General features: G+C 40.2%; 1 protein-coding gene across 1 annotated transcript in view; it reads right to left on the reverse strand.

The window, feature by feature from the left end:
* The window catches only part of hmces (5-hydroxymethylcytosine binding, ES cell specific), a 24,071-nt gene extending 4,930 nt beyond the window's left edge, over window positions 1–19,141 (reverse strand). The window contains exons 1-6 of the mRNA XM_061875230.1: window positions 19,003–19,141; window positions 15,161–15,371; window positions 9,190–9,333; window positions 8,964–9,134; window positions 8,753–8,895; window positions 1,013–1,205 (exon numbers count right to left, since the gene is read on the reverse strand). Coding sequence (XP_061731214.1) covers window positions 1,013–1,205; window positions 8,753–8,895; window positions 8,964–9,134; window positions 9,190–9,333; window positions 15,161–15,349 — 840 coding nt within the window. The 5' untranslated portion in view covers window positions 15,350–15,371; window positions 19,003–19,141. The remainder of the gene's footprint in view (window positions 1–1,012; window positions 1,206–8,752; window positions 8,896–8,963; window positions 9,135–9,189; window positions 9,334–15,160; window positions 15,372–19,002) is intronic.
* Window positions 19,142–23,519: the final 4,378 nt, after the last annotated feature.

A 23,519-nucleotide genomic window follows, 5' to 3' on the forward strand; every position in this document is an offset into this window, starting at 1 on the left:
TGAGCTATGAATCATCCGTGATTTGCATGGCTTCATGATAGGTGGTATGTCTGGTTTGTTCTGGCAAAGAGTCCCAACAATAGTCAGGTTCTTCTCGAGGAGCTTCTCAGCCAGAGGGACACTGGTGAAGAAGTTGTCCATTGTGATGTTGCGACCTAACCCTAAATTATGATTTTAGCTGAACAAAAAAATGATATTTACTGAATATATGTGATAGTAAACGATAAAATACATTTATTTGAAATATATAGCAAAGCAACGCTCAGGCTACCATGAAATAACATAGAAAATAGATGTGGGTCATTTTTGACCCATGTTGTGCATTGGAAGGGTAATATCACAAAAATAATTTTTATTCAAAAAGTATGCAGAGAAAGAATATAATAGCAATGTTTAATGACCAAAAACAAGTTAATTGAGGAATACCTGGAACACTGAAAGATTACATTCAATTATTGCAAAGAAACAGATAATAAAAACTTGGTTGGGTCACATTTGACCCATGTTATGCATCAGAGGGTTAAAATGTCTCTGACAATCTTGCACGTTCTGTTTTGGAAATTACCTGAATGTTTGTGCCACTGCTTAATAATCAATCAATCAATGTTTATTAATATAGCCCTAAATCACAAATGTCTCAAAGTTGTGATTTCCTTCTCTGCATGAAAGTTTAAAAGTAGCATATATTAATGCAGTATGAAGAAGAATGTTTTAATGTAGACACATAGAATCATCATACTGCTGTGATTATATGCATCAAGTGTTCATTCAAGGCTAAGGCAAAATATCGAGATGTATATGGTGTATCGTGATATGGCTTAAAAATATCGAGATATTTAAAAAAAGCCATTTCGCTCAGCCCTAATTCACATGTTAATGGTTAACTTCATTTTACACTTATGCAATAATTATTGTTACCAGGAACAGCTGATTACTTCTTATGGGAATGATTTGTTAACCGTACAACAGGTTTTTGAATACAGTACCGGTGTTCAAGCGCCGCATCTCTTACCTTTTTCTGGTTGAGGTCCACGGGTTGGAGGCACTCGGGTGAGTTGTTGCGCGAGTTATTGACGAGCGATGAAACGGGATGAAAGGTCAAAATATTTTCAGACTGGAGCAGTTTCAGGGCATCCAAAGACTTCACCTCCCCGAAGTCAAGCCATCTCCTCACTTCCTCCTCTCCCGCCAAGATGGCCGGCATCCTATAGAGACGACAGACGCTTTTAGTTCTGCAACGTAAAGGCCAGTACACACACAAAGCTATGTTATCTGCTTCAGAACAAATGAGGCATTGAGCAGTTTTGATCTTTATGTGATGATACCAGAACAGCACTCGTGTGACTTTGAGCATTCTGTCCCACCACGAAGCCAGACTCTTGTCCTCCAAAACTGAAACATTTTGTGAACTTAAGGGCTGGGCGTATCTTGTAAATATACTGTATGTAGATAGTATTGATACCAAATTGGGTATACTGATACTAAGCATGGAGGGATCAATATTTTTGTTATCCTTTCAGTTTAAATGCCCAGAAAATTACTTGATTTTCCTCAGAGTTCATGCGATTCTACTCTTGTCAGTGAAACAATGTTATTATTCACAAATATTTTAGTGGTGTTTGTATACATTTAAAAACAATTTATTTTTGTTATAATCGCTCCTTTTTTAATTTTGCAATAGTGACTTATTTTTACTTTTTACATGCCCAGAAAATTACTTGATTTTCCTCAGAGTTTATGCGATTCTACTCTTGTCAGTGAAACAGTGTTATTTTTCACAAATATTTTAGTGGTGTTTGTATACATTTAAAAACATTTTTTTTTTGTTATAATCGCTCCTTTTTTAATTTTGCAAGGGTGACTTATTTTTACTGTTTATACGGCCAGAAAATTACTTAATTTTCCTCAGAGTTCATGTGATTCTACTCGTCAGTGCAACAATGTTATTATTCACAAATATTTTAGTGGTGTTTGTATCCATTTAAAAACAATTTATTTTTGTTATAATCACTCCTTTTTTAATTTTGCAATAGTGACTTATTTTTACTTTTTACATGCCCAGAAAATTACTTGATTTTCCTCAGAGTTCATGCGATTCTACTCTGTCAGTGAAACAGTGTTATTTTTCACAAATATTTTAGTGGTGTTTGTATACATTTAAAAACATTTTTTTTTGTTATAATCGCTCCTTTTTTAATTTTGCAAGGGTGACTTATTTTTACTGTTTATACGGCCAGAAAATTACTTGATTTTCCTCAGAGTTCATGTGATTCTACTCGTCAGTGCAACAATGTTATTATTCACAAATATTTTAGTGGTGTTTGTATACATTTAAAAACAATTTATTTTTGTTATAATCACTCCTTTTTTAATTTTGCAATAGTGACTTATTTTTACTTTTTACATGCCCAGAAAATTACTTGATTTTCCTCAGAGTTCATGCGATTCTAGTCGGTCAGTGCAAATGTTCCATCCATCCATCCATTTTCTACCGCTTATTCCCTGTTGGGGGCGCTGGCGCCTATCTCAGCTACAAATGTTATTTTTCACAAACATTTAGTGGTTTTTGTATACAATTAAAACGTTTTTATTTTTGTTACATTGTCAGTTTTTTAATTTGTCAATATTGACTTTTGCTTTTATTTTGTATTTAGTATAATTGATAATGTATTATTTATAGAATATTACATTTCAAATTGTTGTATTAGTTATAAAAATATTTTATTTGCAAAACATTTTTCCTGCGTTCTCATAATCAACTCACTAGAAGCAAATTAACAAAATTATTCAATGATCATAACGTTTTTTTTTGTTTTTTTGTGTCCTGTCCAGCTTCTCAGGTAAATCATATAGTTGATGTAGATGTCCATATCGGCTGTTCAGATTTACTTTACAAAAGACAAGTGTAGGATACTTCTCTTGTTGCCTTATTTGTATTCGACTTAAGCGGTAGAAAATGGATGGATGGATAAATGTATTTATATTTATCATTTGGTGCAGCCGGGCAGGAGCAGGGGGTGGATAGAAAGAGAAAAGGAAGACAGAGGGAGAAATTGTGGGGAGATTAGACATTAACAAAAACAACAACAGCAAACAACAAAATAGAGCAACATCAGCACATAGGATAAGTACAAATATGATGGTAAAAGTGATAGCAAAGAAGCAGTTAGCGAAATAAATAATACAGAAATGACAGAGCATATTTACACTACAAATGGAGCATTACAAATACCGATAGAAATATCACTATTGATAATGAACAATACCAATAATTTACTTCTATCATCAACAATACAGTTGTTCAAATACAACAATACATATACATAATGATAACTAGAGATAAAAAATGAATACCGAAATATGGAGGGGAAGAAAGAGAAGCAACCTATATTAACCTTGTAGATTGTTATAGTAACAATAGGTTAAGTTTTATCCGTGTGCCGTGTGTTACCCAGTTTCCCCTAGGGCAAAAACTTTTCAAGTCAAAGCGTGTCAGTATCAGCTTGGGCAAAGTACGGTATTTACTTCTATCTGATCGATACCAAAATTAACAGTATCACCCAGTGACCTAACAAAATAGAAAAAGAAGCATAACAACCAACCCCCATAGCAACAAGCATAAAAACATAATATAGGAATTGTTGATTATTTTTGAAAGAAAAATCCCCAACTAAAGAAAAAAAGGGACTGTAAAAAGTCACTAAGATAGCATGAACATTGGTCATCTAGTGAGTTTGAGGTAATAATGAGAGGGACAAGCGGTAGAAATTGGATGGATGTTCTCGACAAAGTAGATGCAGTGCTTTTTTTTTTTTTTTAAGCTTCCTGAATGGCGACTTTCAGTAGCACGTCACAATTCAGGGAGCAATGACTCGGGAGCTGTTAGTGTTCCCCACTGATATTAAAGCCATGTCCATACCAACATTTAAACTTCAAACAGATAATTATGACTTGTCTTTATATGTTGTGCGCCCTCTTTTCCAAAGAACAATCGTAAACAACACCTGCTTGCTGGTCTTAAACGCACAAAGAAGACATTTTTATTTTTCATTCACGTGGATTCCCTAAAGGTGATGAACGTTACAGGTCCTAGAACCCGAAAGGGCCTTGGCCATTAAATTATTAAAAGTAAGTCATATAATCATTTTACTTTCAGTGCCTAAATCTCTATATCAACTTCAGATCCATCCGTTGATGTAAAGTTTGTTTATTTTTTTTTAATGTTTTATGCCCCTTTTGTCAAAATGATCAAAGTTGTTATATGGTAAAAACATACACTGCAACATTTTCCCCCCAAAAATTCAAAAGTGGAATATTTGACGTGAAGTTGTTGGAGCCTTATATAGGTCAATATTTCACAACAACGTTGATTTCAATCGAGCATTGACCGTTTTTAATAGAAATTGACTTAAGACCCTTGACGGCCCTACTCAAAGTTTTAAAAATGCCCTTTTTTGTCCAGAAAAAAATAAATTTTTATAGAGCGATTCATATTAGAACCAATTTTATTGTGCAATTCTAGCAGATGGAGATTGTGTTAGGCAAATATGCTTTTTTTAAGTACCGTATTTTTCGATTTATAAGTCGCTCCGAAGTATGCTTTGCACCGGCCGAAAATGCATAATAAAGAAGGAAAAAAATATATATATGTCGCACTGGAGTATAAGTCGCATTTTGGAGGGAAATGTACTTGATAAAACCCAACACCAAGAATAGACATTTGAAAGGCAATTTAAAATAAATAAAGAATAGTAAACATCAGGCTGAATAAGTGTACGTTATATGAGGCATAAATAACCAACTGAGAAGGTGCCTGCTATGTTAACCTAACATATTATGGTAAGAGTCATTCAAATAACTATAACATATAGAACATGCTATATGTTTACCGAACAATTTGTCACTCCTATTTGCTAAATCCCATGATATCTTCCTCAATGTCGCCTCTAAACAACTCTGCCAACTCCAAAGGTATGCGCCGCTTCCTCTTGTCGTTTTCTGCTGCATATTTCACTACGTCCAGCTTGTAATCTGCAGTAAATTATTTCCTTTTCGGTGCCATTTTTGTTCAGCCCTTCTCAGTTTTTATAAGTTACCGCCAATGATGAAATTATCCATTTTAATAGCTACGGCAGTAGCATATAGCAGTTAGCATCCTATGACCCACAATGCACTTCTACCATGTCCCTCCCCAGCCGAATTCTTATTGGTTGACGTGTGTGTGACGATTGCTGACATTTTCTTCGTCTCTTCTGGGAATGAGATAAAAAATATTTAATATTTTACGGTAATGTGTTAATAATTTCACACATAAGTCGCTTTGATGTATATGTCGCACCTCCGACCAAACTATGAAAAAAAACTGCGACTTATAGTCCGAAAAATTCGGTAAGTAATATAATTATTTATTTTACTTTCAGTGCTTAAATCTGTAGATCAACTTTATATCTATCAGTTGATGTAAAGTTTTAGGTTTTTTTTATGTTTTATGCCATTTTTGTCAAAATGATCAAAGTTATTTTATGATAAAAACACTGCAAAAGTGGAATATTTAATGTGAAGTAGTTGGAGCCTTATATAGGTCAATATTTCACAACAACATTGATTTCGATTCATAATAGTTTGAGCATTGACTGTTTTAAATAGAAAACGACTTAAGACTATTGAGGGCCCCATTAAGTTTTAAAAATACCCATTTTGTCAAAAAACATTTTTTTATAGAGCAATTCGTATTCAAAACAATTTTATTGTGCACCTCTAGTAGATTATACTGCTCGATCCACTCGACGTCCATTGGACCAGTCGCCCTGGTGGAGTTTTTCCTTGCCTTGATGTGGGATCTGAACCAAGGATGTCGCTGTGGCTTGTGCAGCCCATTGAGACACTTGTGATTTACGGCTATATAAATAATCTGATTGATAGATGGAGATTGTTTTAGGAAAATATGCTTTTTTTTTTTTTTTTTTTTAAAGGCCTACTGAAACCCACTACTACCAACCACGCAGTCTGATAGTTTATATATCAATGATGAAATATCAACATTGCAACACATGCCAATACGGCCTTTTTAGTTTACTAAATTGCAATTTTAAATTTCGTGCGGAAGTATCATGCTAAAACGTTGCGGTATGATGACGCGTGCACGTGACGTCACACATTGTAGAGGACATTTTGGTCCAGCACTGTTCACAGCTATAGGTCGTCTCTTTTCATCGCATAATTTTAAACTATTATGGAAACCTGTGTTGCTGAATCTTTTGCAATATTTTCAATTAATAATGGAGACGTCAAGGAAGAAAGATGTAGGTGGGAAGCGGTGTATTGCGGCCGCTTTTAGCAACACAAACACAGCCAGTGTTTCCTTGTTTACATTCCTGAGATATGACGGTGAAACTTTACTATGGAACAGAGCGGTCGAGCGAACATGGTTCCCTACCACATGTTAACCGTCAGGTTTCGGTTAGAAAATGGTGGTAATAAGTCGGCTCTTACTGTAGACATGAGCAGAGAGCTTGCGTCGTTCCTCCTGCACCTGCCAAAGAGGCAGCTGCATCTCTCTTACCTCCTCCCACCGGCCACCCCAGACCGTCAGATGCTTCCACCGTGGAGGACGGAAAAAAAACAAAACTCAACCCAGCCCAAACGGCTGCTTTCGCCTTGTCGAGAAACGTGGCTTCTCTCGGAGACACTGGCGGTCACCACACCCCTCCGACTTTCAGGTACGACCATATAATCTCACTAAAACACTAGTAACACAATAAGCAGATAAGGGATTTTCCAGAATTATCCTAGTAAATTTGTCTAATAACATCTGAATTGCTCTGCAGTCTAGTTTTTTTTCTTCTTCCTAGTCCTTCACTCTCACTTTCCTCATCCACAAGTCTTTCATCCTCGCTCAAATTAATGGGGAAATCGTCGCTTTCTCGGTCCGAATCGCTCTCGCTGCTGGTGGCCATGATTGTAAACAATGTTCAGATGTGAGGAGCTCCACAACCCGTGACGTCCCGCGCACATCGACTGCTACTTCCGGTACAGGCAAGGCTTTATTAGCGACCAAAAGTTGCGAACTTTATCGTCGATGTTCTCTACTAAATCCTTTCAGCAAAAATATGGCAATATCGCGAAATGATCAAGTATGACACATAGAATGGACCTGCTATCCCCGTTTAAATAAGAAAATCTCGTTTCAGTAGGCCTTTAAAGGGGAACCTTATCACGATTTCAAAAGGCTTAAAACAATAAAAATCAGTTCCCAGTGTCTTGTTGTATTTTTTTAAGTTTTTTTCAAAATTTTACCGGTCTCGGAATACCCCTAAATAAAGCTTTAAAGTGCCTTATTTTCGCTATCTTCGGAACCACTATCTATTTCCCTGTGACGTCATACAGTGCTGTCAATGTAAACAAACAATGGGAATACCACAGCAAGATATAGCGACATTAGCTCGGATTCAGACTCGGATTTCAGCGATTTAAGCGATTCAACAGATTACGCATGTATTTAAACGGATGGTTGGAGTATGAAAGTATTGAAGAAGAAACTGAAGCTATTGCTCGAATGGCTATTGACGCTATTCATAGCCATAGCATGGCCGAAGAGCTGCGTTAGCATTGCCGGTAAAATGTGCGGACCAAACGATCAGGACTTTTGCATCTTGTGACACTGGAGCAACTTAAATCCGTCGATTGGTGTTTTTTTCGCATTAAATGTGGGTGGAAGGAAACGTAATATAGTTGCAAATGCATCTGCTGGTTATCCATACATCTCTGTGCCATGTCTGCTTTAGCACCGCCGGTAAATAGCATGTTAGCATCGATTAGCTGGCAGTCAACATCAACAAAACTCACCTTTGTGATTTTGTTGACCATCGTTGCAAATGCATTTGCAGGTTATCCATACATCTCTGTGCCATGTCTGCTTTAGCACCGCCAGTAAATAGCATGTTAGCGTCGATTAGCGTAGTATGTTAGCATCGATTAGCTGGCAGTCACGCCGCAACCAAATATGTCTGATTAGCACATAAGTCAACAACATCAACAAAACTCACCTTTGTGATTTCGTTGACTTTATAGTTGCAAATGCATCTGCAGATTATCCATACATCTCTGTGCCATGTCTGTCTTAGCATCGCCGATAAAATGTGGAGACACTCTGGCCCATTCAATGGGGGTCTGGCGGCAGATTTCTTGCCAGTGGTGCAACTTGAATCCCTCCCTGTTAGTGTTGTTACACCCTCCCCAACACACCGACGAGGCATGATGTCTCCAAGGTTCCAAAAAATAGTTGAAAAAACGGAAAATAACATAGCTGAGACCCAATGTTTACAATGTGTTAAAAATGAAAATGGCAGCTGTTACCTCGGCGACGTCACATTCTGACGTCATCGCCTACAGCGCGATAAACAGAAAGGCGTTTAATTCGCCAAAATTCACCCATTTAGAGTTCGGAAATCGGTTGAAAAAATATATGGTCTTTTTTCTGCACCATCAAGGTATATATTGACGCTTACATAGGTCTGGTGATAATGTTCCCCTTTAAGTATCCGTGTTGGTGTGGAAATGGACTTGGAGTTTGGTTTGTAAATATTTAATATGTTTAATATTTACGATTTGACGGTCTTGACTCGTTTTGGAGCCAATTATCAGGACAAATTCACTCTTATAATTGGGCAATTGCTGTCTTCTGTTTGAAGGGGGAAGGTCGGGACAAAGACAGCCCAAATGTCTTTATGTACGCTTTAGTGGCCGTGCTTACCTATCATGGATGCTCTGCAGGTTTGGCGAAGCGTTGACAGTGATGACGCTGTACGTGTAGAGAGGCTCCCCGCCAGCGGGAGGTGTCCAGCAGTCAAAAAGTCCCGCCATGGTAAGCAGCCTCCACCCTGTCCACTCTTCTGCCTGCCATCACAACATGACTTCAACATGGCCTCCTCATCCAACTTAAACAACAATTCCAATATTCTTGCCTCTGCGTTCAAACCCGACGTTTTGACAAGGCTGTCATCTTTCTCCTCCTGAGCGGACCTCTGAGTCTGAGGGAAGTAGATGAAGATGGGCTGCTTGGTTTTCTCCTTCCGCTTCCATTCGTAGAAGCCGTCAGCCAGGATGACACAGCGCTGTCCTTTCAACATTGGATCCTGAGAAAGCACGGCCGTCACAGATGCGCAGGCCTGCCAGGTACACAATAGTCACCTTGTAGGACTTCTTCTGCAGGATGTTCTCACTGCGGCAGTTGTTGGTGCTGTACTGCATCTTGCTCGGGTCGTCCTCTTTAAACCAGGAAGGTACCAGGCCCCAACGCATGGCGGCTAACACACACTCATCTGCAGGAGCATTCTGGAGCAGACAATATATGAAGATAATAGTCACTTCTCAATAATCGCTATTTAATGTCAGAAATGTCTTACTGACCGCCAGGGCCGTCGACGGGGAAGGGGTACGTGGGGATGTTGTTATATGTAATTTAGTTAATAAAACAAGTCATAAATGTTAATAAAACTATTAACAGTACAGGCCAAAATTTTGGACACACCTCATTTCATTGTGTTTTCTTTATTTTCATGACTATTTACATTGTAGATTGTCACTGAAGGCATCAAAACTATGACGCCTTAGAAGTGAAAACCATCTCAGTAGACTACTTCTTGAAGCTCATCGAGAGAATGCCAAGAGAGTCCAAAACTAATCAGAGCAAAGGGTGGCTATTTTGAAGAAACTAGAATACAAAACATGCTTTGTTATTTCAGCTTTTTTGTTAAGTACATAACTCCACATGCGTTCATTCATAGTTTTGATGCATTCAGTGACAATCTACAATGTAAATAATAATGAAAATAAAGAAAACACATTGAATGAGAAGCTGTGTCCAAACATTTGGCCTGTACTGTATGTACAAGTTTAATACAATTGAAGAATTGTTTTTGTATCTAAACATTTTTAACTGGATTTTTGACATATACAGTCTAGAAATACAATAAACAGTTGAAATTTTTATTTTTTTTCTCTCCCAAACAAGTAACCCACAAAAATATATATCAAATAAAAATGAAAAAAATGCATCAGTCAAATTAATACAAGCAAATATTGACATGAAGCTGCAAACTGTGTCCCCAACATGGTGCGGCTATACACAAAAGCAGACAAAAGGCTCATCAATTATCAACATTCCGATTACCTTAGGAAACACCCATAATTCCTGAAACTTCACACTTTAAAGGCAGCCTAACTTTCTCCAATTTAAATAAATAAATCATATCTCTAATCCAGCGGGTTGTCCCAGGTTATGCCTTCCATATTAGCAATGTAGTAAATGTTAAAAATTAATCATATCTAAAACTACCTACCCACCCTATCAAAATAAAAACCGATGTGTCCCACCTTGATAGGGACAATAAAACACTTCACTCAACACAGACATCATAACGTCATCAAAGCTCACCCTTTAACTTTTCACACAAAGAACCAACATTTTGTAAAAAATGATAGAGTGATACAAAAAGGTAAACATAAATTCAAAAACATTTTTCTTTAAGAAGTTAACATAAATATATTTGTGGAAAAAGTTATGTACATGTTTCACTTTTGCCCATAACTGTGGTGCGTTCAAAGACCCTCCATTAGACTTACAAACAGGGGCATTGCTCGGTTCTAAAGACAGATGTAGACTTTAAACCTCAGGAAATGCACTAATAATAATAATAATAATAATATGATCACATTATTGTTTAGTTTTATTATTTCTTCAGTCAGTCGTCAACAAAATAAACTGTTTTACATAAACAGTTGTACATTCATAAATTGAAAATGTTGCAGACCGAAAGGGTTTAAGCTGAAGTCGAACACTTTTTGCATCCATCCATCCATTTTCTACCGCTTATTCCCTTTTGGGGTCGCGGGGGGTGCTGGCGCCTATCTCAGCTACAATCGGGCGGAAGGCGGGGTACACCCTGGTCAAGTCGCCACCTCATCACAGGGCCAACACAGATAGACAGACAACATTCACACTCACATTCAAACACTAGGGCCAAATTTAGTGTTGCCAATCAACCTATCCCCAGGTGCATGTCTTTGGAAGTGGGAGGAAGCCGGAGTACCCGGAGGGAACCCATGCATTCACGGGGAGAACATGCAAACTCCACACAGAAAGTTCCCGAGCCTGGATTTGAACCCAGGACTGCAGGAACTTCGTATTGTGAGGCAGATGCACTAACCCCTCTGCCACCGTGAAGCCCCCACTTTTTGCACCTGACCCTATTAACAATGTCCAATACAAGATTAGCTTCCTAAAAATATGAAATTTCCTTAGCACAACATAATATAAATACACTTTGTACACAACATAAACACTGTTCAATTATATACACAGTAAAGACACGTCAAATATCCTTGTACACGTGTTAGTTAAACCTTTGTACCAATTATATACAAACAATTATACTTCCATTATTATTTATATCCCACATTTAGTTTTTAATTAGCATTAATCGTAATATTAACTACTGTGTTGATTCAAGAGTGTTATATTTTTCCAAGACATTGGTCTTAAACTGTTTTTTAAATGTGTGAATGGAACTGAACTTGTGATTCATATTATCCACTGATTATAATCCTACGGGTATGAGCTCATTTCTCCCCTCCAAAGGCAAAACCTAGTAACTCACTTCTAGCTAATTTTGAGAAAACAAAGGAAAAACTATCTTGATGCTCTTACAAAGTCAAACGTATAGATCAGTGTTAATTTTGTTGACGAAAAATGTTCGTCATAGTTATCGTCAACGACCTTTTTTTTTCCCTGACTAAAACGAGACAATAAATAAATCAAAAATAATTTACGTGGACTAAGACGATGACGAGGTGTATTGACATATTCGTCAACGAATAAAAACGAGACGAAAATGTCTGCCAGAATCGAGATCCAATCGGAACTCATTTTGTTAGGAAGAGGCGGGAGGAGTTGGGAAGCGAACCAATCAGAGCGACGTGGTAAGGAAGATACGTAAACGTAGTTTGCGTTTGAGACCGACCCGGGAATGCGCTGCAGAAGACAACATGTCAACGCCGGGGAGGAAGAAGAGAGAGGACATATGGGGAAATTTTATATTTGACGTCAAAGATAACAAGACGCAGTGTAAGAAATGCAGCGCGAGGATTACGGGGAAAAACACAACAAACTTGAAGCGACATTTACAGTCGAATCACCCCGAAATCCACACACAGGTAAGCATTTTCCACAACATACAACTCACTCGACATTATCCCGTTTATTACACTGCTTACTTGTGAAATACTAAATTTGAGACATGATTTTCATCAAAATACGACTTGTATCTGTGATTTTTCTGCTGTTTTGCTTTGACTTTCAGAAATTGAAGGAAAAGTTTACATGTTACCCTTTAGTCCAGTGGTCCCCAACCTTTTTGTATCCGCGGACCGGTCAACACTTAATAATTTGTCCCGCGGCCCGGGGGGGTGTCCTTTTTTTTTCTTTTCTTCTTTGTCATGAAAAAGGGAGTTTTTTGTGGTTGCTGCACTAATTGTAAGTGTATATTGTGTTTTTTATGTTGATTTAAAATAAATAAATAAATAAAAAGTTTATATTTTATTTTTTTATAAATAATTCTTCTGCGGCCCGGTACCAATCGGGCCACGGCCCGGTGGTTGGTGACCACTGCTTTAGTCGACTAAATCTACTGTAGTTTTCGTCGACTATAATCTTATGATATTTCGTCAACTAAAACTAGACTAAAACTAAAACAATTTAAATAACTAAATTATGACTAAAACAAAATTACATTTTAGTCAAAAGACGATGACTAAAACTAAATCAAATTTTGCTGTCAAAATTAACACTGGTATAGATGTTTTCTTGAGCTTTCATTTTCTTGCCGATTGAGCCATGGATTGAATCTGCTCTCATGAACGTGTGCCCTTTCTCCACATATTTTATCACAATCTCAGGTGGGCCCCATTCTGCGTTTGCACATTGGGCAAGAGCCGTGTACAGCGTCCAGATTTTATTTTGACCTCCACAGTTATCTGCCCAAAAGAGTACGCAAAGGGAAGAAACAAGAACAATACATTTAATGAAGGTGCTTGCAACGTCCTGGGCCAATCTTCCAAATATCCCCTGGTGCCATAATATCACATAATCAGGTAGACCGTCAGCCCCCATTCCTGCAAATGTCTCATTAAAGAGAATAAGGCGACTGACAAAGAAGCTTCGATTGGTCCCTTGAGATACTAGGTTTTTCTGTTGTATCCACACGGTTATGTGGTAGTTGCTAGGTCCTGCCATGCGCGTAACAGCTTACTTACGAAACAAATTACAATATTGCATACACTAATGTAAAGCATATCACCTTAGCTCAGTTTTGACCAAAATTGAGTTACTGGGTTTTGCCTTTGGACGGGAGATTTCTACTTTACCCTCAGTAATAACGGGACACTTGACAGATTCAGAATCATATTTAAATGAATAACATGTAATGTGATTATTTAAATTCACAATCTGGACCAGTTGTTTAAAAAACACATTTATGGAGGTTGATCTAGATTTGGGACAGCACGGTAGAAAAAAGGGGTTAGTGCTTCTGCCTCGCAATACGAAGGTTCTGAGTAGTCCTGGGTTCAATCCCGGGCTCGGGATCTTTCTGTGTGGAGTTTGCATGTTCTCCCCGTGAATGCGTGGGTTCCCTCCGGGTACTCCGGCTTCCTCCCACTTCCAAAGACATGCACCTGGGGATAGGTTGATTGGCAACACTAAATTGGACCTAGTGTGTGAATGTTGTCTGTCTATCTGTGTTGGCCCAGCAATGTAGGGCGACTTGTCCAGGGTGTACACCGCCTTCCGCCCGATTGTAGCTGAGCTAGGCACCAGCACCCCCAAAGGGAATAAGCGGTGGAAATGGATGGATGGATCTAGATTTGTTCTACAATCCAGATAAACTAATTCCAGTCAAGTCGAGGTTTTCACATGTGTTTTAAATATAATCTCAGTCAAATTCGTAATTAAGTGTAAACATAACAAATTTATGTATAGGGCGGCAACTTTGGGTTTAGGGTTTGATTGATTTGTTGATTGATACTTTTATTAGTAGATTGCACAGTACAGTACATATTCCGTACAATTGACCACTAAATGGTAACACCCGAATAAGTTTTTCAACTTGTTTAAGTCGGGGTCCACATTGATCAATTCATGTTATAAATAAATACTATCACACATGTTAATCATAATCAGACTATATACATTTAATTATTTACAATAAAATGGCCAATCTGGCCCATGGGTTGATTCCAACTTAATTTGATATGTGAGTTTGTGTTACGTCAGTAATTTAAGTTAATGACACGGGGGGCTGGGCTTCACGTAGGGGTTAGTGCGTCTGCCTCACAATACGAAGTTCCTACAGTCCTGGGTTCAAATCCAGGCTCGGGATCTTTCTGTGTGGAGTTTGCATGTTCTCCCTGTGATTGCGTGGGTTCCCTCCGGGTACTCCGGCTTCCTCCCACTTCCAAAGACATGCACCTGGGGATAGGTTGATTGGCAACACTAAATTGGCCCTAGTGTGTGAATGTGAGTGTGAATGTTGTCTGTCTATCTGTGTTGGCCCTGCGATGAGGTGGCGACTTGTCCAGGGAGTACACCGCCTTCCGCCTGATTGTAGCTGAGCTAGGCACCAGCGCCCCCAAAGGGAACAAGCGGTGGAAATGGATGGATGGATCTAGATTTGTTCTACAATCCAGATAAACTAATCCCAGTCAAGTAGAGGTTTTCACATGTGTTTTAAATATAATTTCAGTCAAATTCGTAATTAAGTGTAAACATAAATGTATGTATATGGCGGCAACTTTGGGTCTAGGGATTGATTGATTGATTGAGACTTTTATTAGTAGATTGCACAGTACAGTACATATTCCGTACAATTGACCACTAAATGGTCAATTGAACGGATCCACGTTAATCAATTCATGGTATAAATATATACTATCACACAAGTTAATCATAATCAAAGTATATACATTTAATTATTTACAATAAAATGGCAAATGTGGCCCATGGGTTGACTACAACTTCATTTAATATTCGAGTTTGTGTGACGTCAGTAATTCAAGTTAATGACACGGAGGTACGGGGGTCCATAAATTGCTGGCAGAAGCTTACCTTGTCAAAATGTCTGTGTGACAGCAGCACGGGACTCATGGACTGGGGACTCTTGTTGTACGAGGGTCGGTATTTATCCGCATCTCCGTCCCTCCAACCGGGTTGTCTCCGCTGCCCGCCCCGGTTTCTGTACAAGCAGGCCCGGCTCACCTCGTCAGGAGCCAGTGTACACGCGGTCCTTCCACACATTTTGCCGTCAAGCCCCGTCCACCTGAATGGGGTTCGAGACACACAAAAGGCTTGTTTGTCAGTTCACGCTCTTAGGGACTTACACTAAGTATTTTGAGTGCGTAAGTGCATCCTTTAGGTCAGAGATTTTCAACGAGTGCGCCGTGAGATATTATGCAACTTTACCTAATTGGTCCTAAAAATATTTCTTGCAAATCAATGATCATAATAATGTGCCGTTGCTGTGTAGAGCCTGGCAGGGTAATCTTGTAATACTCTATATCAGTAGGTGACAGCAGGTAGATAATTGATTTGTAGATGTTTGGAACATGGTTTGACGTGATCACAATATGCAGAGCACAAGGGGAGACATCGTGCAGGTAAAAAGGTATGTAACGCTTAAACTAGGGCTGGGCATTATATCGATATATCGCGGGTTTGTCTCTGTGCGATATAGAAAATGACTATATCGTAATATTCGAGTATATAGCTGCGGGCTCTTCTTGCTCTTTCCTGTCTCTCCTCACAGACAAGCAGGTGCACAAACTTACACACGTCACGTCATACGTATAAGCCCTCGCCCAGCAGAGAGGTAGCATACTGGGTAACGTTAGCTGTGATGCTAATGTAGCCGTATGAGCGGGAATACGAGAGAAAGAAGGTGCGAATCTGGTAACAAATGAAGGAAGACTTAATTCCAAATAAAAACAGCAGGGGGTCCATCGTCTGGTGGTGTTTCGGCTTCAAGTGGGAATATGTCGAACAGACAACCGAAATTTGTCAAGTGTGGGGCAAAAGCGTTGCTATAAAAAGTAGCATTACTGCTAAAATGTAGCATCATTTGAAAAGTCACTCATTAGAGAATGAAGACAATTTAATAACGTCCGTAGTAACATACCACATAGTGAAGGACGAATATTATTTGATTTCCGATTATGTCTGACAATCTTGCACTTTCTGTTTTGGAAACAACATGAATGTTTGTGCCATTGCTTAATAACTTTAATAAATACACTTTTGGTCAATTGACTTAGTTGTGATTTCCCTCTCTGCAAGAAAGTTTAAAAGTAGCATATATTAATGCAGAATGAAGAAGATTGTTTTAATGTTGACACATAGAATCATCATACTGCTGTGATTATATGTATCAAGTGTTAATTCAAGGCTAAGGCAAAATATCGGGATATATATATAGTATATCGCGATATGGCCTAAAAATATCACCATATTTAAAAAAGGCCATATTGTCCAGCCCTAGCTTAAACCAAAAATTAACAAAGGGCAAGTGTTGCTAGGAAAAGGCGCTGAAGAATAAGGATGGCTACGTAAAACAAAAGTAAAACTGAACTGGCTATAAAGTCAACAAAAACAGAATGCTGGACAACAGCAAAAACCTACAGCGTGCGATAAATTGGTAAACAGTTGTACTTCTATAGCGCTTTTCTACCCCTTTTTAAGGAGCCCAAAGCGCTTTGACAGTATTTCCACATTCACCCATTCACACACACATTCACACACTGATGGCGGGAGCTGCCATGCAAGGCGCTAACAGGACCCATCAAGGGTGAAGTGTCTAGCTCAAGGACGCAACGGACGTGACTAGGATGGTAGAAGATGGGGATTGAACCAACAACCCTCAGATTGCAGGTATAGCCACTCTACCAACTTCGCCACGCTGTCCCCATGTGGAGCATAGCCGGCGTCCACAAAGCACATCCGTACATGACATGACAATCAACAATGCCCTCACAAAGAAGGATAGCGTGCGCACAACTTAAATAGTCTTGATTGCGAAAAAAAAAGCAGGTGCGGGCCATAGCACTCAACAGGAAGGGTCACCAAAATAACAGCGCGAGACAGGAACTAAAGCACTGCACACAAGAAACAACAACAAACTCAGAATAAGGCACGACAACCTTGTGGAGTTTAATTTTTTAACCTTTTCTGCTGGTGGTGTGCCTTCGTATTTTTTTTAATGAAAAAAATGCGCCTTGGCTCAAAAAAAGGTTGAAAAACACTGCTTTAGGTTAAACAGTGCGTTGCCATCGTACCCGGATGTTGCACTTAACTACCCTTAAAGGCCTACTGAAACCCACTACTACCGACCACGCAGTCTGATAGTTTATATATCAATGATGAAATATTAACATTGCAACACATGCCAATACGGCCTTTTTAGTTTACTAAATTGCAATTTTGAATTTCCCGCTGAGTTTCCTGTTGAAATCTTCGCGGAATGCTGACGTGTAAGATGCCGCGTGTTTGTGACGTTATTGGTTGGAGCGGACATATTAGCCCAGCACCACACACAGCTAAAAGTCGTCTCTTTTCATCGCATAATTACACAATATTTTGGACATCTGTGTTGCTGAATCTTTTGCAATTTGTTCAATTAATAATGGAGAAGTTAAAGTAGAAAGGTGGAGGTGGGAAGCTTTTAGCCTTTAGCCACACAAACACACAGTGTTTCCTTGTTTAAAATTACCGGGGGTGAAGCTTTACTATGGATCAGAGCGGTCAAGCAAACATGGATCCCAACTACATGTCGACCAGCAGTTTTCGGTGAGAAAATTGTGGAAATAAGTCGCCTCTTACCAGAGATCAGCGGAGCTTCTGTCGTGCTGCAGCTGCCGTGACTTTCCCTCAGAGACTGGCGTCAACACACCCGTGGACACACCCCTCCGACTATCAGGTACTATTTAACTCACTAAAACACTAGCAACACAATAGAAAGATAAGGGATTTCCCAGAATTATCCTAGTAAATGTGTCTCAAAAAATCTGAATCGCTCCCAATGCAATCGCCTTTTTTTTCTTCTTCTTTCTAGTCCTTCACTCTAAATTTCCTCATCCACGAATCTTTCATCCTCGCTCAAATTAATGGGGAAATCGTCGCTTTCTCGGTCCGAATCGCGCTCGCTGCTGGTGGCTATGATTGTAAACAATGTTCAGATGTGAGGAGCTCCACAACCCTTGACGTCACGCGCACATCGTCTGCTACTTCCGGTACAGGCAAGGCTTTTTTTTATTAGCGACCAAAAGTTGCGAACTTTATCGTCGTTGTTCTCTACTAAATCTTTCAGCAAAAATATGGCAATATCGCGAAATGATCAAGTATGACACATAGATGGACCTGCTATCCCCGTTTAAATAAGAACATCTCGGCGACTTGTCCAGGGTGTACCCTGCCTTCCGCCCGATTGTAGCTGAGATAGGCGCCAGCGCCCCCCGCGACCCCGAAAGGGAATAAGCGGTAGGAAATGGATGGATGGATGGATGGATGGATCTCATTTCAGTTGGCCTTTAAGTGGCTAGCGGAAGTGTAGGGGGTGAACTCGGGTGATTGTAATTATATATACTCAACATTATTAAAAAATAATTTGTACAGTTCACAAATATAAAAGAAAAAAAAGGATGCGGGTAGCGAACATTCTTTTCAGGTAATGTCGTTGGGACGACACGGCACTGTCAAACTTCGCGCCATCAGGATCTAAGTAGTACTTAGTAAGTACGCATAGTATGCAGTGTAGTGTACATAGTGTACATAGTGTACTCCTTTTTAAATGCAAGTAGGGAAGTCGTGAATCGTATTGAAGCCAATAACTCGCCGTAAAAAGTCCAGCAACGGCGTGAGCAAACTATAAAGTCATGTCATGAGAAAAAATGTAAACTTACCTGTTTTATTCCAGCTGCGCAGTCCTATATAGTTACTTGAGGTGAAGAAGTGAGTGTTATGGGGGTGTGAGTGTGTGAGTCTGCGCACTGGGGAGATTTGCCCGGACACACACTCCTCGTGCGTGTGACGTCACTGTTACTCGACGCAAACTGTCCGGAGCCAAGATGGCGGCGCTATTTATCTTCACAAAAACATACACCCAGCAAAAAAAGCACGATTTCTTCATAAAATAAGATTAACAAACTGTCTACAAACACTTGGTTATTTTTTTAAATGTATTTTATAATTTGTGTTTGTATCTGTGTTTGTTTTAATTATTTCTCTTACATTTGTTATACTTGTACAAATACCCTTTTATATAGTGTTTCTTCCAATTGGTGTGAATTAAATGAAATTAGTTTATTTAAGTCATATAATCAACCATTTTGTGTGATGAATTGAACAACACAGATTAGACATCGATCAATTAATGTTAATTTTTATAGCCCTAAATCACAAGTTGTCTCAAAGGGCTGCACAAAGCACAATGAGAGCCTCGGTAGAGCCCATATAAGGGCAAGGAAAAACTCACCCCAGTGGGATGTCGGTGACAGTGACAATGATGACTATGAGAAACCTTGGAGAGGACCGCATATGTGGGCAACCCCCCCCACTAGTGGACCGAAAGCCATGGATGTCGAGCGGGTCTAACATGATATTATGAAAGTCCAATCCATAGTGGATCTCACATAATGGTGAGAATCCAATCCATAGTGGATCTAACATAATAGTGAGAGTCCAATCCATAGTGGATCTAACATAATAGTGAGAGTCCAGTCCATAGTGGATCTAACATAATAGTGAGAGTCCAGTCCATAGTGGATCCAACATAATGGTGAGAGTCCAATCCATAGTGGATCTAACATAATGGTGAGAGTCCAATCCATAGTGGATCTAACATAATGGTGAGAGTCCAGTCCATAGTGGATCTAACATAATAGTGAGAGTCCAGTCCATAGTGGATCTAACATAATAGTGAGAGTCCAGTCCATAGTGGATCTAACATGATTGTGAGAGTCCAGTCCATAGTGGATCTAACATAATGGTGAGAGTCCAATCCATAGTGGATCTAACATAATGGTGAGAGTCCAATCCATAGTGGATCTAACATAATGGTGAGAGTCCCGTCCAAAGTGGAGCCAGCAGGAAACCATCCCAAGCGGAGGTGGATCAGCAGTGCAGAGATGTCCCCAGTCGATACACAGGCGAGCTGTCCATCCTGGGTCCCGACTCTGGACAGCCAGTACTTCATCCATGGCCACCAGATTGGACCCCGTCCACAAGGGAGGGGGGGACATAGGGTAAAAAGAAAAGAAACGGCAGATCAACTGGTCTAAAAGGATATATTAGCAATATGTCTAATAACAAGGAAAGAAAAAGAATGACCAAAAAAGGAATAGGCTGAAGTAGGGCTGGGCGATATGGCCTTTTTTAAAAAAAATATCTCAATATTTTTAGGCCATATCGCAATACACGATATATATCTCCATATTTTGCCTTAGCCTTGAATTAACATTTGATACGTATAATCACAGCAGTATGATGATTCTATGTCCATCCATCCATCCATCCATCCATCTTCTTCCGCTTATTCAAGGTCGGGTCACGGGGGCAGCAGCCTAAGCAGGGAAGCCCAGACTTCCCTCTCCCCAGCCACTTCGTCTAGCTCTTCCCGGGGGATCCCGAGGCATTCCCAGGCCAGCCGGGAGACATAGTCTTCCCAACGTGTCCTGGGTCTTCCCCGTGGCCTCCTACCGGTCGGAAATGCCCGAAACACCTCCCTAGTAGTGACGTGCAGTCAGGGGAGAAAGGTGAGGCAGGGCCACACATGCCATCATGGAAAGAAAAAAAAAAAAATTAAATTGTTATATGTATCCAGTGATTATACTTTATAAAGTTATTTTCCATTTAACTTCACCAGTTTTAGATCATTTTTATTCAAAATCGCTGAATTTTCACATTTGCCGTTCAAATACTGAGAATTACTTGCGGTGAGTCACAGCCAGCTGAGCCTCACCATGGCTTGCGCAATGACTCGGCTAACTGCTGGCTGCTGTGCAGTGAGACCGTATTGCTGTATGAATTATATTACACATTTCCATAGTTTAGTCAGCTGAGGTATATAATGTACAGTGTATTTTGTCAACAACTGTACGTGTGTAACGTATTTCTTCAATCAATCAATCAATGTTTATTTATATAGCCCTAAATCACAAATGTCTCAAAGGACTGTACAAACCATTACGACTACGACATCCTCGGAAGAACCCACAAAAGGGCAACGAAGACTCACACCCAGTGGGCAGGGAGAATTCACACCCAGTGGGATGCCAGTGACAATGCTGACTATGAGAAACCTTGGAGAGGACATCAAATGTGGGCAACCCCCCCCCCCCCCCGTCTAGGGGACCGAAAGCAATGAATGTCGAGCGGGTCTAACATGATACTGTGAACGTTCAATCCATAGTGGCTCCAACACAGCCGCGAGAGTTCAGTTCAAAGCGGATCCAAGACAGCAGCGAGAGTCCCGTCCACAGGAAACCATCTCAAGCGGAGTCGGATCCGCAGCGCAGAGATGTCCCCAACCGATACACAGGCGAGCGGTCCATCCTGGGTCTCGACTATGGACAGCCAGTTCTTCATCCGTGGTCATCGGACCGGACCCCCTCCACAAGGGAGGGGGGGGGACATAGGAGAAAAAGAAAAGAAGTGGCAGATCAACTGGTCTAAAAAGGAGGTCTATTTAAAGGCTAGAGTATACAAATTAGTTTTAAGGTGAGACTTAAATGCTTCCTCTGTGCTGGACAATCATAAAACGGCTGCGAAGACGCACTGTGTGAGGCACCTTTTCTCCCGCCTCCTGGTGATAGAGGGCGCTAGTGATCCCAGAGATCATTCTTGCGACTACTCGGCTGCAGAATAAGTGACAACAAGCAGCAAGAGTGAGCAGCGTGTGTTTATTTTTTTGCTCTCCCCTGAACTTTTAACACCAGTGATTCCATATCTAAAATAAAACATTTTTCTAAACGGGTCTTTCAATCGAAGCAGGAGGTAATATTTAAAGGAGGATTTACGCCGGAGCTAAATAGTTTGCTTCAGACTGTGATCTCCATCAAAACAGAGAGACTTTTAAAACTGAAGAAAGATAAGGAAGACTTCTATAAACAAGTTATCGATGTTTTTGTTCAGAAGGCGCTGCGCATGGACTTCATTTATAAGTAAAGGTAAGACCATAATAACATTTTTTTTTTAAATTAAATGTGCTTTTCTGTGTGCTACAGTTTGTATGTGTAAAGAATGCTGGTATGAGCTTTTAAACATAACCCGTTAACTGCTGCCAATCAAATGGTGAATAAGATACTCTTTAGGGTTCATATGTTTGTAAACCTGACTGTGATGAAGTCAGTGCCTCACCAGCCATGAACCTCACCGCACGTCACTGCTGCTTAGGGAGGCGTTTGGGTGGCATCCTGACCAGATGCCCGAACCGAGCTTCTCACCCTATCTCTAAGGGAGAGCCCCGCCACCTGGGGGAGGAAACTCATTTCGGCCGCTTGTACCCGTGATCTTGTCCTTTCGGTCATGACCCAAAGCTCATGACCATAAGTGAGGATGGGAACGTAGATCGACCGGTAAATTGAGAGCTTTGACTTCCGGCTCAGCTCCTTCTTCACCACAACGGATCGATACAACGTCCGCATTACTGAAGACGCCGCACCAATCCGCCTGTCGATCTCACGATCCACTCTTCCCTCACTCGTGAACAAGACTCCGAGGTACTTGAACTCCTCCACTTGGGGCAGGGTCTCCTCCCCAACCCGGAGATGGCACTCCACCCTTTTCCGGGCGAGAACCATGGACTCGGACTTGGAGGAGCTGATTCTCATTCCGGTCGCTTCACACTCGGCTGCGAACCGATCCAGTGAGAGCTGAAGATCCCGGCCAGATGAAGAGACCTAATCCCGTCGCCACCAAACCGGATCCCCTCAACGCCTTGGCTGCGCCTAGAAATTCTGTCCATAAAAGTTATGAACAGAATGGGTGATATGATAATACAAAAATGCAAATATGTTGACACTTGGTGCTATCGCCCAGTCTGTTCTTGTGCTGGTCCCAGAACAGAATGTTTGGCCTTGGCAGTCAGCATGCGGAATCTGGACAGAACACTCATAGGAAAGAATGGCAAGCAATCTCGCAGATTGCTAGTTCTGCACAAATACAGAAAAAAACGCTTCAGTACAAATTGACAATACTTTATAGCATATAGTTATGATGATAATATATACATAATTATTCTAACACTTGCTTTCCATGCTATTACTCGCTAGCTCTCATGCTACGCTTTATTGTATTCCTAGCTTTCATGCTAGTTGTTTTGTTTTTCCCTTTTTGTGCCTTTGTGCCAAGTATTAGTGTATCCGTTTGTTTCCCTAGCTTCCATGCTAGCGCCTTTTGTTTGCCTTATCTGCCGAGCACC

This window comes from Nerophis ophidion, linkage group LG16 (assembly GCF_033978795.1).
Source record: "Nerophis ophidion isolate RoL-2023_Sa linkage group LG16, RoL_Noph_v1.0, whole genome shotgun sequence".
In the NCBI taxonomy this organism is placed as follows: Eukaryota; Metazoa; Chordata; class Actinopteri; order Syngnathiformes; family Syngnathidae; genus Nerophis; species Nerophis ophidion.